The sequence below is a fragment of the Scardinius erythrophthalmus genome, assembly GCF_964197995.2.
Source record: "Scardinius erythrophthalmus genome assembly, chromosome: 5".
NCBI classification, from domain to species: Eukaryota; Metazoa; Chordata; class Actinopteri; order Cypriniformes; family Leuciscidae; genus Scardinius; species Scardinius erythrophthalmus.
Genome location: NC_138225.1, coordinates 55120845 through 55136425, shown reverse-complemented (window position 1 = coordinate 55136425; position 15581 = coordinate 55120845). Strand labels below are relative to the sequence as shown.

At 41.6% G+C, this 15581-nt stretch overlaps 1 protein-coding gene across 4 annotated transcripts in view; it reads right to left on the bottom strand.

The window, feature by feature from the left end:
• Positions 1-15581, bottom strand: part of abl1 (c-abl oncogene 1, non-receptor tyrosine kinase) — a 40251-nt gene that overhangs the window by 17422 nt on the left and 7248 nt on the right. For 3 of the 4 annotated variants that reach the window (XM_081365637.1, XM_081365636.1, XM_081365638.1), the window contains one exon: positions 1162-1326. In XM_081365637.1, the coding sequence (XP_081221763.1) occupies positions 1162-1326 (165 nt within the window). Of the gene's footprint in view, positions 1-1161; positions 1327-4601; positions 5188-15581 lie in introns of those variants that run through there. The other variant, XM_081365639.1, reaches the window with a different exon arrangement.

Below are 15581 nucleotides of genomic sequence, written 5' to 3'. Positions count from 1 at the left end.
TCAGTCATCGTGACATTACTGTACACACTCGCCCGTCGACATCACCGACGAGCACGCACTTTTAGCCAATCAGCAATCCGCAGGCAGATGCGATTGAGCGCGATAAGTTGTAGCTGTATATTCAAAGAGATCGCTAATGCCAAAGTGACTTGTATCTACAGTAAAGAGTGAGATAGTGAGCAACTCTAAAAACTCACACGTGGTGGGAGATATCAATGGTGACTATAACGAGAGGAGAGCACAGTTGAATGACTTGAATTGAAATCAAATACGGGACGACTCCTGTCCATGGTCGTGTGCACACTAGCCTAACCAGACATCTGCACTTTTACCCCATCCAGACTGCACTGTCTCGACCCTGACAGCCGCGGAAAAAGGTTTGAATCATTGATGAATCCGCTTTGACTGCTAAATTCTGCGTTATGTTCTGCAATGTGTACTTCCCAGGGTTAAAGTCATCGGTTCATTTCTTGATTGCCGTTTTGACAGTGTCCACCTGGATATTTTAGTCATATTGGCTAATTCTCCTAAATGATCTGTTTTCCTGGAAAATGTATTTATTTTTTTATTTTATCATCGTTATTTTGTTTTAAGGAGATACAAATTGTGCTTATCAACCTTGAATGGCATGGTAATGAAATTATATCACATTATTTTGGCAGTAAAATTTTGGGCGTTTTGTAGTGGGTGGGTTTTGGTGAGCTTTTGGGCTGGGAATCACTGTCCAATCTGGCAACACTGCCCAGAACTCCTCATATGTGCCGCTCACAGTCTAAGAGTCTTTCCTTGCCATTAATGCTGGATAACACACACACTCCTTCCACTAATAATAATGTGCGGTGACATGATAAACCATATAAACCAACATCCGTCGCCATGATGTTTGGAATGACTGATCGCGAGAGGAAACAAATGACGTTTAGCCGCATAACATCGGTTAATGGAAACGCCGTCATTTCGCAATCGTTCTTTAATAAAATTTAGAATGAATCGCAAAAGTTTTGCACAAATCTGTAACGGACACGCGCCTTGTGAGCAATATTAACTGTTGAACGGTGACATTCCACTGGTTTAGTATCGACCTCTGAAGTCTTGACCTCATGAAAGGCCAGGTCTGAGTGATGCAGGCTTCGGATGATGAAATACGAGTGTGTTCCGCACCTTTGGTGATGCTGAGAGTGTTGTCGCCGCTCGCTACGAAGTCATACAGCGCCACGAACAGGTTGGGGTCGTTTTCTCCGGGTCCCGCCAGCAGATTCTCCTTGGAGTTCCAGCGAGCCGCTTCAGAGAGACCCGGAGGCTCGAAACCGGGCCGCTGAAGAGCTTCTGCAAACACAACAAAGGTCAAAGGTCAATACATGCGAGTGTAATTCCCATTACTATAACACAGAACAATCTGACCAACGTAAAATAAATATTTACAAAAAAAATCTTAAAGGTGCAGTGTGTAATATTCAGGAGGATCTGTTGACAGAAATGCAATATCATAAACATAACTGTGTTTTCAGTGGTGTATAAAGACCTTACATAATGAATCATTAGGTTTTTATTAGCTTAGAATGAGGCGTTTCTCTCTACACACACTGCGGGTCCGCTTACATCGACATGTTTCTACGGTGGCCCTGAACGGACAAACACGTTTCGTCACTGTTGTTCTTCGTGTAAAGAAGCTTCAGCTAAAGCCAGCGAATAAAACACTGACACAATGATGAACAAGTCACAATAATATTCACAATAACATACCGTTTTACTGAATAATTAAGTAAACATAATTTCTTAATTTATCTTTGTAAAGAAACCTCGTTGTTTAACTGCTACTCTCTGCTGTCTCAGACGACGACATCACTTCCTGTTGGCCACCGTAACTTCTGTTGGGTGCAGTTCACAACCTCACCACTAGATGCGCTAAACATCACACACTGCACCTTTAAGCACAGTTCAGTAATGTTCAATCATAACCAGATTAATGTGACAATGCAAGTTTGAAATAATTTAAGATTTTTCAATGTTTCTGAAAGGCTGCATTTATTTGACCTTAAAAACTGAAATATTATTCCAGTGTAAATCATCTGTTTTCTATGTGAATATATAGTAAAGTGTAATTTATTCCTGTGATCAAAGCTGAATTCTCAGCATCATTACTCCAGTCTTCAGTGTCACATGATCCTTCAGAAATCACTCTAATATGAGGATTTGATGCTCAAGAAACATTTATGATTATTATCAGTGTTGAAACCAGTTCATATTTCTGTGAAAACCTTGATTCACTATCATTTAAAAGTTTGGGATACGCAAGAACCTTTTTTTTTATTTATTTTTTAAAGAAGTTGATACTTTTGTTCAGCAAGGACACATTAAATTGATCAAAAGTGACAGTAAAGACATTTATAATGTTACAAAAGATTCTGTTTCAAATAAATGCTGTTCTTTTCAACTTTCCTTTCATCAAAGAATCCTGAAAAATAAAATGTATGACGGTTTCCACAGAAATATGGAGCGTCACTGACATCTCAGATGTTCTCAAATACATTTTTGTGTTTTGATTCAGAGGTGGAACTGATGGAGATTCACCCGATAGCAACACACACACACCCAGATGTTTTCAGCAGTAATCACTGGTCGTCACCACAGCTGTGTGTGTCACATGGGCACACAAGTCCATCTGAACATTATTCACATCTCTTTAATCAGTCATTTCACACAATCCTAGAGAGTTTCCACATTCCAACAACAGAAAGGAAACATCAGAACCGGAGTCTGACAGCATGATAAAGACGTCCCTTGTGTTGCACAGAACAACATGAGAGTCAGCAAATACTGAGAGAATGACAAACTATCACGACAACAGTGAGAACTTCTGATAAAGGCACTTACAGGAGTATATCAGATGATGTAACTAGTCTTTCACCGTATTTAAATGGGCTTTCTGCGGTTCGCTTCAATGGCCCTGTCCCAGTCAACACGAGCTCAGAAAACTGCTCGAGATACTGATGATCACACACTGATCGGACAGACGATTTGTCGCCATGAACTGCTCATTCTTTGCTTCACGTCAAACTCAGATCCATCACTATGATCAAACTGCATATTTCTGAGATAAAGCATCAATATATTACATCAACCCAGACGATTCTTCAACTTTTGCCCTGATAATTGTCCATCTCACACTTGGTTCTTCTCTTTATTTCCATTTTTCCCTTTCATATATTTTAGTAAATCACCGATTAGGAAGGCCTTTCATTTGAAAGCTTAAACACTCGATAATCTTCCAGTGAAACGGGACATCGTTACACCAAAGCCATACTTTAAAGCCTACATTTGTGTGATATCAACTTCAAATTTGGAACAAAACTTGCTTAGACATAATGCTCTGATTTACTAGCAACTTTAGAGTCCAAACTATTTTGTATAACACCATTATATGAGAACTGAGCTGGCAACTTTCGTAATAGTTTGTCATTCTCTCATTATTAGCTGACTCTGGTAACCTTCAAAAGACAGCTGTCCCATACAACATACAACATCTCTTCCGTGAGCACTTCACCTCATAAAAAATTGTTTCCTTTAAATCCTCGCTTGTCGGGCTTATGCTACTCTGAACAATGCCTGAACTTCGTATGTTGAGCACTTCTTGCCTCTTCATGATGACTCGCTTAATTTAGTCCTAATTTGTAAGTCGCTTTGGACAAAAGCATCTGCTAAATGACTAAATGTAAACTGAGCTGGACGATGACATCACGGTTTTCTCCAGAGCGGATATATATATAAATGAACTAATTTAATAACTTTTTACAACAGAAATGAGCCATCACTGATCTTCCTTAAGCTGGACTGTGACGCTCTTTTCTTCTGGACACAAACTCTGTTGCATTATTCTCCTGTTATCTCTGTAAAGCTGCTCTAAACTCTCTGTGTTGTGAAAAGCGCTGTATTAAATCAATGTTTAGTTCAGTTCATAAGCTCTACAGTAAACTTCTATAACTGTTCTACACTCTTCTTCGGTGTTTTCTATCAAAAGAGACCAACGTTAGATCAGTATTTCAAAGCATTCCTGAATTACAACTATTTAAGTTCAGATCTGTATAGGGTTAACAGGTTAAAAGATGTTTTCCAACAGTTACTGGCGTTCAGTAATCTCACAAACGGCTCATTATTGTTAAATCAGCCTGAGAGTTGACACACACACACACACACACACACTCAATAAGATCATTCAGTAAATGAGCTCAAAGATGCATCCAAAACTCTCTCTCCACACACACACACCAAACTGCACGGCTCAATCCAGACAGGAATCAGATTTCCCAGTGTTTTCTCCTCCCTCGTTTTTTCCTCTCTTTCTTTTCCTCGAGCCAGTGTGTCTGGCTTTGCTCTCGCGCTTCCCCTCCTCCACTTTCCAAACACACAGAAGGAGAACCGAGGCCTGGGACTTTCACCAGTCCATCGACACAGATCCATCCGCATGTCCATCCGAAGCCCGAGCTCGGCCTCGGCCGCTCTGTAACTGAGATTCTCACACACACACACACACACACACACACACACACACACACACACACACACACACACACACACACACGTTCGCCCTCACAGTCGCTTACCTTCAAAGTAACAGCTGGAGGACGAAGAAAGACCTTTCTTGGATTTACAGCCCACCAATTTTAGACAAATTTCCAACATTTTCATTTGCTTCCCAAACACGTCCAAATCGAAAGATATAATCCAGTTAGTTTCGCTTTTATCCAAAGGAAAGTTCAAAAGAAAGTAGCCAAAAACATGAAAAAGTTGTGTATAAGTAGCTTAAGTCATGTACAACGTGGAGATAGAGTCAAACACGGTTCTTCTTCATCTTAAACCCACTTCACAGCGTTCTTCTAGCGAGTTTCCAAAGTGAGAGGCTCCATTTTTTCCCCCGCTCTTCCCGTTCTTCTCGTTTTCTCTGTCCGGTGAGGAACTAGCCATCCACACGGATATATTTCCCACAACCACCACAACTGTGTAGGAGTTAAATCAAGCACTTTGACGATAGTGTTGTCTTTTTCATGGTGTGTGTCGTCTTGAGAGACGATCCAGAGGAAAAGCAAGAACTGATCCCTGCCAACAAAGAGGCCCTTTCAGGATCGGGGCCGATGACATCACTGCCGATGACATCACTGGCTCCGCCCCCCGACTGAAGCCTGCAGCACTATCTGCAGTGAGAGAGTGTAACTGGAATCTGCCTTTGTCTTTCCGCTTCACGGGCCCGTCCTACACAGAGTGTGTTCAGGCTTAAAGCAGAGGCACGGGGTCAACAGTCATCTACACCAGAGAGCCCGTCTGGATATCAGTGACAGATATGTGACCCTGGACCACAAAACCAGTCACATGGGTCCAGTTTTGAAATTACATCATCTGAAAGATGAATAAATAAGTTTTTCATTTAGGACAGGACAATATTTGTCCGAGATACAACTACTGAACATCTGGAATCTGAGGGTGCAAACAAATCGAAACATTGAGAAAATCTCCTTTAAAGTTGTGCATTTGTGTTGGCGACTGCACTCACTCACAGAAATACATGATTTATATTTACGGTAGGAACTTTACAAAGTATCTTGTATGATCTTACTATCCTCATGATTTCTGGCATGGGAGTGTTCAGGAGGGTTTCCGCTTGCTCGCTGTAGATCAGTCTGTATCTGCAGTTTCATGACAGGACTAGGTAGGGCTACCGCTTTTGTGAAAAAATCCTGTTTGATTTTTGAGACGTGTGTTCATTGAATCGATTTTCCATGTCTAAAGACGTTTCCATTTTAAACGCCAAATATGGGCAAATCCACGGACAACTAACAGGCATTAGGACGAGCGTAAAGAGGGCGCTTGAGATGCGCACAATATTCCTGATGATTCATTGGCGTGAAGTTTCGTGCACAATGACAAACAGGAGTGCAACATTCTCCAAAAACAATAAGCAGAGCGGACTGCCATAACATCAGTGAACAGCATCACTGCCGGCTTCAGCATGGCTGTGCTTACGGTTAGACATGTCAAACAGATTTCTCCTACGTAGGCGACTGTAGACCGAATCTGTCTCTGTGTGCATGAGACTGTCTGAATACCGGCAGAATTCACATTTTTGTAGTAAAAAGAGACACATTATGCAGAAGTATAATCTGCTGGTGTGTGTGTGTGTGTGTGTGTGTCAGAGCTGCAGTCGCTGTGTGACGCGCGTATCGTGACGAGCTGGACGCGCTACGAGAGATTCTTTTCAAAATTCCCTATTTTCGTTTTCGAAACTTGTGTTGGTCCGAGCGATTGTGCAATCGACTTTCGAACGTAAAGTGACAGCCCTAGAACTAGGTAACCCTAACCCTAACCCTAACCTATCTAATTATTAACCTGCATAAAGCCAAACATTTTATTGTCGGTCTTACGCACAATTTGTTTCAGGGCTGCAACTAACGTTTATTTGCATAAGTGATTAATCTGTTGATCATTTCTTCGAGTAAATGGATAAAAGAGCCAAATTTTAAAGCCCTCCTGAAATCAAAATGTAAGTTTCTTAGCTTATAGCATGAATATGTTCGCCTTAAGGTTATGAATGATCTGGTGTGTTACAAAACAATTTAGAGATCTAAGCGTTCAAACATACAGTCTCTCACTTCCGCTAAAATGGATCAGGGATTTTTATGACATCACCACGTCTCATCACATCTTCTGTCCAATCAAATGCTCTCTAGAATCTGAAGCTCCGCCCCCTGTGCTGTAAACACCACCTGGCCGAAGCGAGCGCTGACGCGTCACGGAGGAACGTGTAGGAGTGTGTGTTCGGCTGCTCAAACGCTCGTGTTTTATTCCGCTCTCCAACTGTCCGCTGGTGAAGAAGGAAACGGCTAGAATTCATTCACATCTCTGCTATTGACTCCAGCGTATCATCAGCGCTCGGATTCGCTTCCATGTGCCGTCAGTCTGTGGGGTTAACTAATCGCTATTGGCTACTTAAAAAGGGGGAGGAGCCATTCAATATGTCTATTAAGATGCTCTCATAAAAGTGCCCCATTCACAAGACATTGAACCTAAAACGAAAATACGGTCAAACTTAAAAGTGGCGTTTCCATTCTAATTATGCTTTTAAACGAGAGTTTGCCTCGGGTAGATTAACAAAAAGACCCTAGGTTGCATTTTGGCAAGAGTTATCCTTTCAGGAACAAGGCATACACTTCCGGTTAATGACATCATAACAGAGTTCACCGGTATTTCTGATGTGTGAGTGGTCTGTTCCCGGTAAAGAGCCAGAGCTGTTGCTTGTGTGAACACCACATTTTTTAATTTACCGGTAAAGTCATTCGGGCAATTTTACGGTAATTTACCGCGATTGCTGTGTGAAAGGGACTATCGTCACATAAAAATTTAAGGTCATATCTGAAATGGTGCAACAAATGTCTTTGGGGATGGAAAAACACGATACACCCAAACGTGATTATTAAACTTCAAAAGTCTACGATATAATTAAATAAATAACAGACTCGCAGACTCTCGGTTTCAGAGCAGTTCATTTATCGCACATTTACGCCAAGAGACTGCTCATGATCTACTGTTGGTGTTTATTTATAATGTGATGTAAGTGATTGCAGGAGTGCATGTTTTATCTTCCTCATCTTTTTGAATGAAAAACCAGCAATAGTAAAGCATAGACATTTCAAAATAAGAGTCCTAGGCTGGTTTATAATTAAAAGTTTAATTAAAAGCATAATTATTTGTATTTATCTTGCATTTAATTCAAGGTAAACTCTTTTAGCTTTTGTCTTAAACAGGAAGAAGTAAGAAAAGTCTATTTTCTTATAAGATTATAAGAGACTTTTTTTTTTTTTAAACATTACGTTAGATTAAACTGGGAAGGGTCATAGCACTTGCATATTGTTGTCCTACTGTTAGTTTCACTGCTTCTATTGTTCTCATTTGTAAGTCGCTTTGGATAAAAGCGTCTGCTAAATGAATAAATGTAAATGTAAAATTCCTGCAAAAAAAATTGTTCAAAAAGATGTTCAAAACCTTGCAAAACTTGCATTGCAGTTGCTTAGGCATTAGGTTTTCGGAGTGGTTTATGTGGTTGCTAGGGTGATGTACGCGGTTGCTAGGGTGCTCTCTGTGTTTCTTCCGATCTGCTGTTCAAGAGTCCTGCGTTAATTGAATGTTAAGAAGGGTTTCTCATCGGCTCAGACCAGAGCCAGGGTTGCAGAGGCAGGTTTGGAGAGAGGGGGAGGTGACAGATGTAGAAACATGAAGCACATTTCTCAGAGATGAGCTCATACAGATCATTTATATAATCCACTCTCCGTTAGCTGACGCACACCATCTCTCGCGGTCATTAAACACACACTCCTTCCCAGCTCAACCAGGGGTGGCGTCTCGAGTGCCTCGCATGAGACGCGTTTATTTCACTGCGAAGCGTTTCGTTAAACAGAGGGTTTCATCATGAGCCCAGGAATGGAAACATGATCCAGGTGTGCTGGGACACACACACACACACACACACACACACACACACACACGTCAGTTAGTCTTCTGTCCGACACCCAGCTGAACCAGTTCAGACTCCAGTCGTTTGCATGAGTGCTGGTTTAGTCCTCCAGCTGCAGGTCAGACTACAGAATTAATATCCACATTATGCTATGAAATATCTATGTAAATGAGCTCTGTTGTTATCTGGTGTTTGGCGCAGTTGATGACCAGGGCTGTGCCGGTAAACTGCCGGAGTTTACCGTAGACAGTATGTGAATACTGTTTTACATGAATATTGTGACACGAGTGAAGCACAAAGCTTTATTTACAAAAGAAATAATTGGTTAGCAATTAAATGTTACATCGCAGCCATGGAAACGTTTTGGATTCATGACGAATGAGAGAGTTGTGCGTGAGCCTATAAATTTAAGCTTTGAATTCTGGTTTGCGATCTGGTCACCCGCTTATCAGCGAATTTAACAATATTCCGTTAGTTATTACATATAACTAACGCTTGAATTGTTTACTTTAAAACTTAACAATTCAAAACGGAAATAAACCGACTAGCCTACTCTCTTCTCATGTACTCTGTATGAAGTGTGCATCTCTCTCTAGAGGCGCGTTCACTGCGAAGATGACGACTCAGCATAGCCAACTTCATCTTTGCAGCCGACACTGACACAGAAAACACTAGTTTAAAATAAACAATTAAAATGCCTCCTTGCTATATTTTACACATTCATAATCATTACTTTTGCCGGTTCTTTGTGACAGCTGTTATGTGCGTTACTGGCAGCATCACCCTCCGGTTACATGAACGCGTCACCACCGCTGCATCAGCACCAGAACACGGAGATTTTATTTTAGAGAATAATCGCACAACCCTTTTAGATATTCTACAATTAAATCAACTAATCGAATATTCACAAATCGTGACTCATCCCTGCATGGAATCTCGTTTCTTTCCCCAAATCGTCACTCGCGTCTCACCCATTTTAAGGGGATTATAAACGTTTCTTCCTTTGTTCGCTTTTAATTAGGCCTATTATTTTCGTATTCTTTACTGTGGTAAAGTAGAAAAAACGCTGTAGGACAGATAGCCTACATTTGTACTTGTACGTGAAATTCCTTTTAACACAGTTTGTGCTTGTTATTAGACATGGTAAGGCGCGTCAAGTTTATTTGTAAAGCGCGTTTCACACGCGCGGGTGATTTTAGTTTGGCTTTCTCTGGCAGCGCAATATCAAACACAGCCTAAACGTCTCGCCCTTGTGGAAGATTAAATTCGCTCTTCAGACCTTTTACAACATGTAGAAAACATGAAGCTATCAGAAAAGAGATCGATGGTCTCTGTTCTGCTCGTGTCCCACATCCCTCTCGAAGCGCAGAGCGTATATCACGCGTCTCTGTGTGGAAATATTAAACGCAAGGGTTTTTTTTGTTTTTTTTTTTAAATAGATTTAACTTTATTATATTATTTAAGTTACCAGTATTTACTGATATTTATTTCAATACTTTACAGGCTTTAGTGTGTTGTTTCTTTGTTTTGCTTTTATATTTCAAAACAACCCCAACCACTGCACCACCGCCGGTAGTTGGTCCATTACCGCCGTCACGGCCCTATTGATAACTGAGCATTATTACACGGCTCTGTGGAATGCTGGATTCTGATTGGTCAATCGCTCCATCCTTCAGTATATTATTCCCAGATAACAGCCGCGGAGAACAGAAGCACAGGCTCATCCGGGTCACTGAGGTCAGCAGCGCTACACACTCGCTAGAACCGTTGTGGAATCGTGGAAGTTTTGCGTTTGGTGAGCTAATAAAATATTAAAACTCAGTCAAATCAATATTTTGTGTACAGTTATTTAATTATGCCATCCAGTATCGTGGACTCGCTCTCTCTCGTTTCACACAAACGCAGCGGCGGCCATTTTGTGGCTATTGTTTTGTTCACTGTTGGATTATAAGATACAAACAGGTACAGCGAGGGCAGCCCAAGTTGAACTTAAAATATAAAAATTTAAATAGTGGCAGTAATAAACACTTGTTTTGTTGGATATATTCAAACATACATTAAATATTAAAGAACAGGTGAAGTAAAAATCTAATGAATCTATATAGCGTATGTGTGTCAGAACGCTCCTCTCTGGAGTTAAAGCATTAAAGACTTTGAAACTATGACTTTGTTTCATATCAGAAGTATCTAAGCACAAAGATTATTGCGATTATTGGATGGCAAAAGCTACTAATGACCGTTTAGTGAAGTTTTGTTCACATATTTACAGACTAAAAGATTGTGATAGTATATTTATTATATATTTATTTATTTAGAGATTGTAAAGCGCTTTGGGTGTACAAGCGCTATATAAATGCCTCATTCATTCACTTTAATGTTGAGAAAATTGATAATATATAACATAATTATTTATAATATAGCTAATATAGTATAATATAATATAATACACAAGCCTTTATTTCATTTGAAGGAAAACATTTAAATGGCAGAATGTGATTGAAATTTTAAATTATTGCAGTTCTCTCAAATAATTGTGATCAGATTGGACAATCACAATCAGACGATTAATCGGTATTTCCCTTAAGTATCGCACACAGTCAGACACACACACACACACACACACACACTCTCGTAAGCACTACTTTATGCAGCCCATTGTGTGTCTCGGACAGGAACAGTTAAAGCTGAAGTAACAATCCAGAGAGAGTTTGGTGAGTTCGCACTGAACCGACCAACAAATGCTGCGATAAAATAAATAATCAATAATATCTGCCGGAGAACAACAAACACACTGATATGAGAGATGAACGATCATAACACCAGTTATTCCTGACCCCAGGTCTGATCACTCCTCTGATAATCCCACACACACTCATCCTGAGAACATATCCATCCGCCTCAGAGAAGAGGACAACAGGAGAGAGAAGCAGACAGGTCTCCACATGCCTGAACACTCACACACACACACACACACTCTCACACACACTCTCACACAGGCTACGTTTACATGCAACCATATTCCCTTAGTAATGGGGTAAGTTTGTGTGAGTTTGTGTGTGAGTGAGTTTGTGTGTGTGTGTGTGTGTGTGTGTGTGTGTGTGTGTGTGTGTGTGTGTGTGTGTGTGTGTGTGTGTGTGTGTGTGTGTGTGTGTGTGTGTGTGTGTGATAGTGTGTGTGTGTGAGAGAGAGTGTAAACGCCTTAATTGATCCGATTGAGCAGGATCTGAATGAGATTTCGATCGGATTGAAAGGGAAGGTTTATTCGAGAGAACGTGAACACTTGAACAGATGCATCACTGCAAACATATGAAGGTGGACTCACAACACGGTCATGTGACCTCACAACACGCTCATGTGATCTCAAAACGCTCATGTGACCTGAACACCTGCATCACTGCAAACATACGAAGGTGGACTCACAACACAATCATGTGACCTCACAATGGTCATGTGACCTCACAATGGTCATGTGACCTCACAACACGATCATGTGACCTCACAACACATGTGACCTCACAACGCTCATGTGACCTCACAACGCTTGTGACCTCACAACAGTCATGTGACCTCACAACATGGTCATGTGACCTGAATACATGCAACACTGCAAACATGTGAAGGTGGACTCAGAACACGGTCATGTGACCTCACAACACGGTCATGTGACCTCACAACACTCATGTGACCTCACAACACGCTCATGTGACCTCACAACACGATCATGTGACCTCACAACACATGTGACCTCACAACGCTCATGTGACCTCACAACGCTTGTGACCTCACAACAGTCATGTGACCTCACAACATGGTCATGTGACCTGAATACATGCAACACTGCAAACATGTGAAGGTGGACTCAGAACACGGTCATGTGACCTCACAACACGGTCATGTGACCTCACAACACTCATGTGACCTCACAACACGCTCATGTGACCTCACAACACGCTCATGTGACCTCACAACATGGTCATGTGACCTGAACACATGCAACACTAGGTGTGTTCGACATCGGCTGCGGCTGGATGCACCCGATCGGCGAGAGTAGCCGCGTGCAGGCGGGAGGAGCTGCAAACGGAGACGTGAAGTCGGACACTTTCTGGTTCCCGTAGTGACCGCTCACGTGGTGTTTGCATACTTTACCACAGCTGAAGTGAAATAAATGCAATATTTGCCTAATAATGCACAGATGTATCAGAGACATTTTCATTCAATATTTTATGTAGCCTACTGCTTCATACAGCGTCTGTTTAAACAAGAATAAAGTTCAACATAAGCTACTATCAATGAAGTGGAGTCTACATTTTTTAATCAGTTTTAATTTGATAAACATGACACAATATAACATGACAACACATGAAAAGAGTGTTTACTGTTATAATAAACTGATTTGTGAGCTTTAGAGGAACTAAAGGTGTTCGAATAAACACGAAACACATGTGATCGTTGTCATGCGTTGAATCCGGCCAATCGTGGAACAGCTGTGTCGTCATCAGCCCTCCTGCAGCCGCTCTTGAGAAGCTGCGCTGGCTGAGTTCTCCGGCTACTCTTGAATCGCTCTCGCGGTACTTTGATGGCATACGTCACAGTCACGTGGCGTCGGCGCCGCATCAAGTCGGACAAAATTTCTAACCGGCATGCACTGCTTCAAGTCAGCCGCCGATCGGTCTGCGCAGAGCTGCATGAAGTCGAACAAGCCTACTGCAAACATGTGAAGGTGGACTCACAACATGGTAATTTGACCTCACAACACAGTCATGTGACCTCACAACACTCATGTGACCTCACAACACGCTCATGTCAGGGCTCCAGACTGATTTTGCGGACAAAATTTGAAAGTGTGCGACCAGTAAATTTGCCCTCCCCTTTTTTTTTTTTTTATACACGTTAAACGTGGAAGGGGCGTGTCAATGTGTGGCAGGCCAATGATGAGTGTGAGAAGAATAGGGAATGGCCACTGTAACTGGCTAATGTGCGGAGGGGGGGGGGGGGTCCTAGAGATAACCGAGCGCTCGTAAACGTCCGTGGGAAGGAGACGGAGACAAAGATCAGTGTCACGGACACAGCCGGATGATGAGTCAGAGTCAGAGGTTTGTGAGGTGATGAAGGCCCGAACCATTTTCAGGAAGACTGGCTGAGAGAGGTCAGCTGGCTGAGGAGCTGTAAGCAGACGAACTCCATGAACGCGAGTGTTGCAGTCGCGACCCCTGAACTGCGGGTACACGTGTGCAGACAGCGCAGGCACTTCGCAGTTTAGACACAGTCTCAGCCTCAAGCATAGAGTACGCCCTGACATGTTAATAAATCAAAACAAAATGAAAGCGGGAAAAAACTGCGCTACTCATTTCTGCTTCACGGACCGTTCAATAGTTCGACCCAGTAATAGACAGCGCAGAGCTCCTCTCGCCAGCCGCGGGCCGACCTCGATCACGCCACACCGTCACATCGAGGAGATCCAGTGGAGAAATCCACTGAGTTCGCGACAGAATTAATAACATCGCTGCGAGATCCAGTGGAGAAACGTTCAGATTCGACACAGAGTTCTCTGTTATAAACCACATCAGATCCAGCAGCGCTGACGAGGAAGCCAGCAGAAACATGTGCCGTGAGCGAACACGTTACAGAAGGCTTCAGTCCACAGATCAGCAGCATCACCATCTGTAGTGACACTCACTGTAACTGTGGTATACTGTGGCTATAACAGTAGCCTACACATCTCTTTCCAGCACTTCAGAACTATAATATCATATTTAAATGTTTTTTTTAATGTGTTGACTAGGCCTGTCGCGATAGTCAATAAATCAATTAATTGCACAATAAAAAAAATGAGCTCGATAATTTTTCCGGCCGTGATAATTCCATTTGCATGCTTGTTTGTTTTCCTTGTCTCTCTCTCTCTACCAAAGAGACTGGATGACCACTCTCGGTTCCTTCGCGTATATGAGGAGTGAACTCTCTTGTCAGTCACATGGTCTTTGTATGGAAAAGCGCCGGCGCGACTGCCGGGAGAGAGAGAAGACGCTAGTTGTGAGTTGGAGGAAAAAAAAAAAGAAAAAGATGGAATTGGTTTCAAAGCCAAACGCGACAGCGTTTCTCATGAATCTCATGAAAATGCCTATTTATACCACGAATGTTATTTCTCGTGCCATTTATACGACAAAAATAGTTTTTGCGTGCATATGATACGCACTTTATGGCGTGTAATACGCACGCACTCCTCACGTGTCTTTAATCTTTTAGATTAAAGGTGCATCTCTTCAGCCAGGCATTTATATAATATTTTTAATCCTACAGTTAAATCCGACCTCTAGTTCATAAACGCCAGAGGAGAACTGGCCCCCGACTGAGCCCGGGTTCTCCCAAGGTTTTTTTTTCTCCATTAGGTCACCTGATGGAGTTTTTCGGTTCCTGGCCACTGTTGCCTTTGGCTTGCACAGTTGGGGATCCTTAATTTAATTAATCAGTCAACAATACTATTGATCAGCATTACCAAACGTGGACGTTTTACACTAGAAACAAACACTGATGTACTATTTGATTTAATACTGTGAAGCTGCTTTGATACAATCTGTATTGTGAAAAGCGCTATATAAATAAACTTGACTTGACTTGACTTGACTTGACTTGACTTGACTTGACTTGACTTGACTTGACCCCTAATCCTAACCAAGTATTTTCAGTGCGTAGCACACACACGCAATAAAGCGCGTCTCCGTCTTCCCGACAGTAAATTACACAATCACTCGGGTGTTTAGTCGACAAAGTAACAGGACAGTGCAAAATGGTGTGATATGGCCTGTTGAGGCTTTTTTTATTTGTTTACAAAGGTCCTAACTGGCAGTTTTGCCTGTTATGGAATGTATCACTATTTATGTCTGAGCCTAATGTTTAATATTTTTTGAAGTGCAATTTTGTTTACATCCATTTATTGTTTTTGGTATTTATTCAAGTGAATTTTTTTGTTAACAGACACTGAGAGTCCATTGCTTTTATTGTTTTTGGTTGTTTTGTTCATTTTTTGTGGATATTTAAAATGTTTTCCGTTTTCAATGTTTAATATTCTTTAGAAATAAAAGTT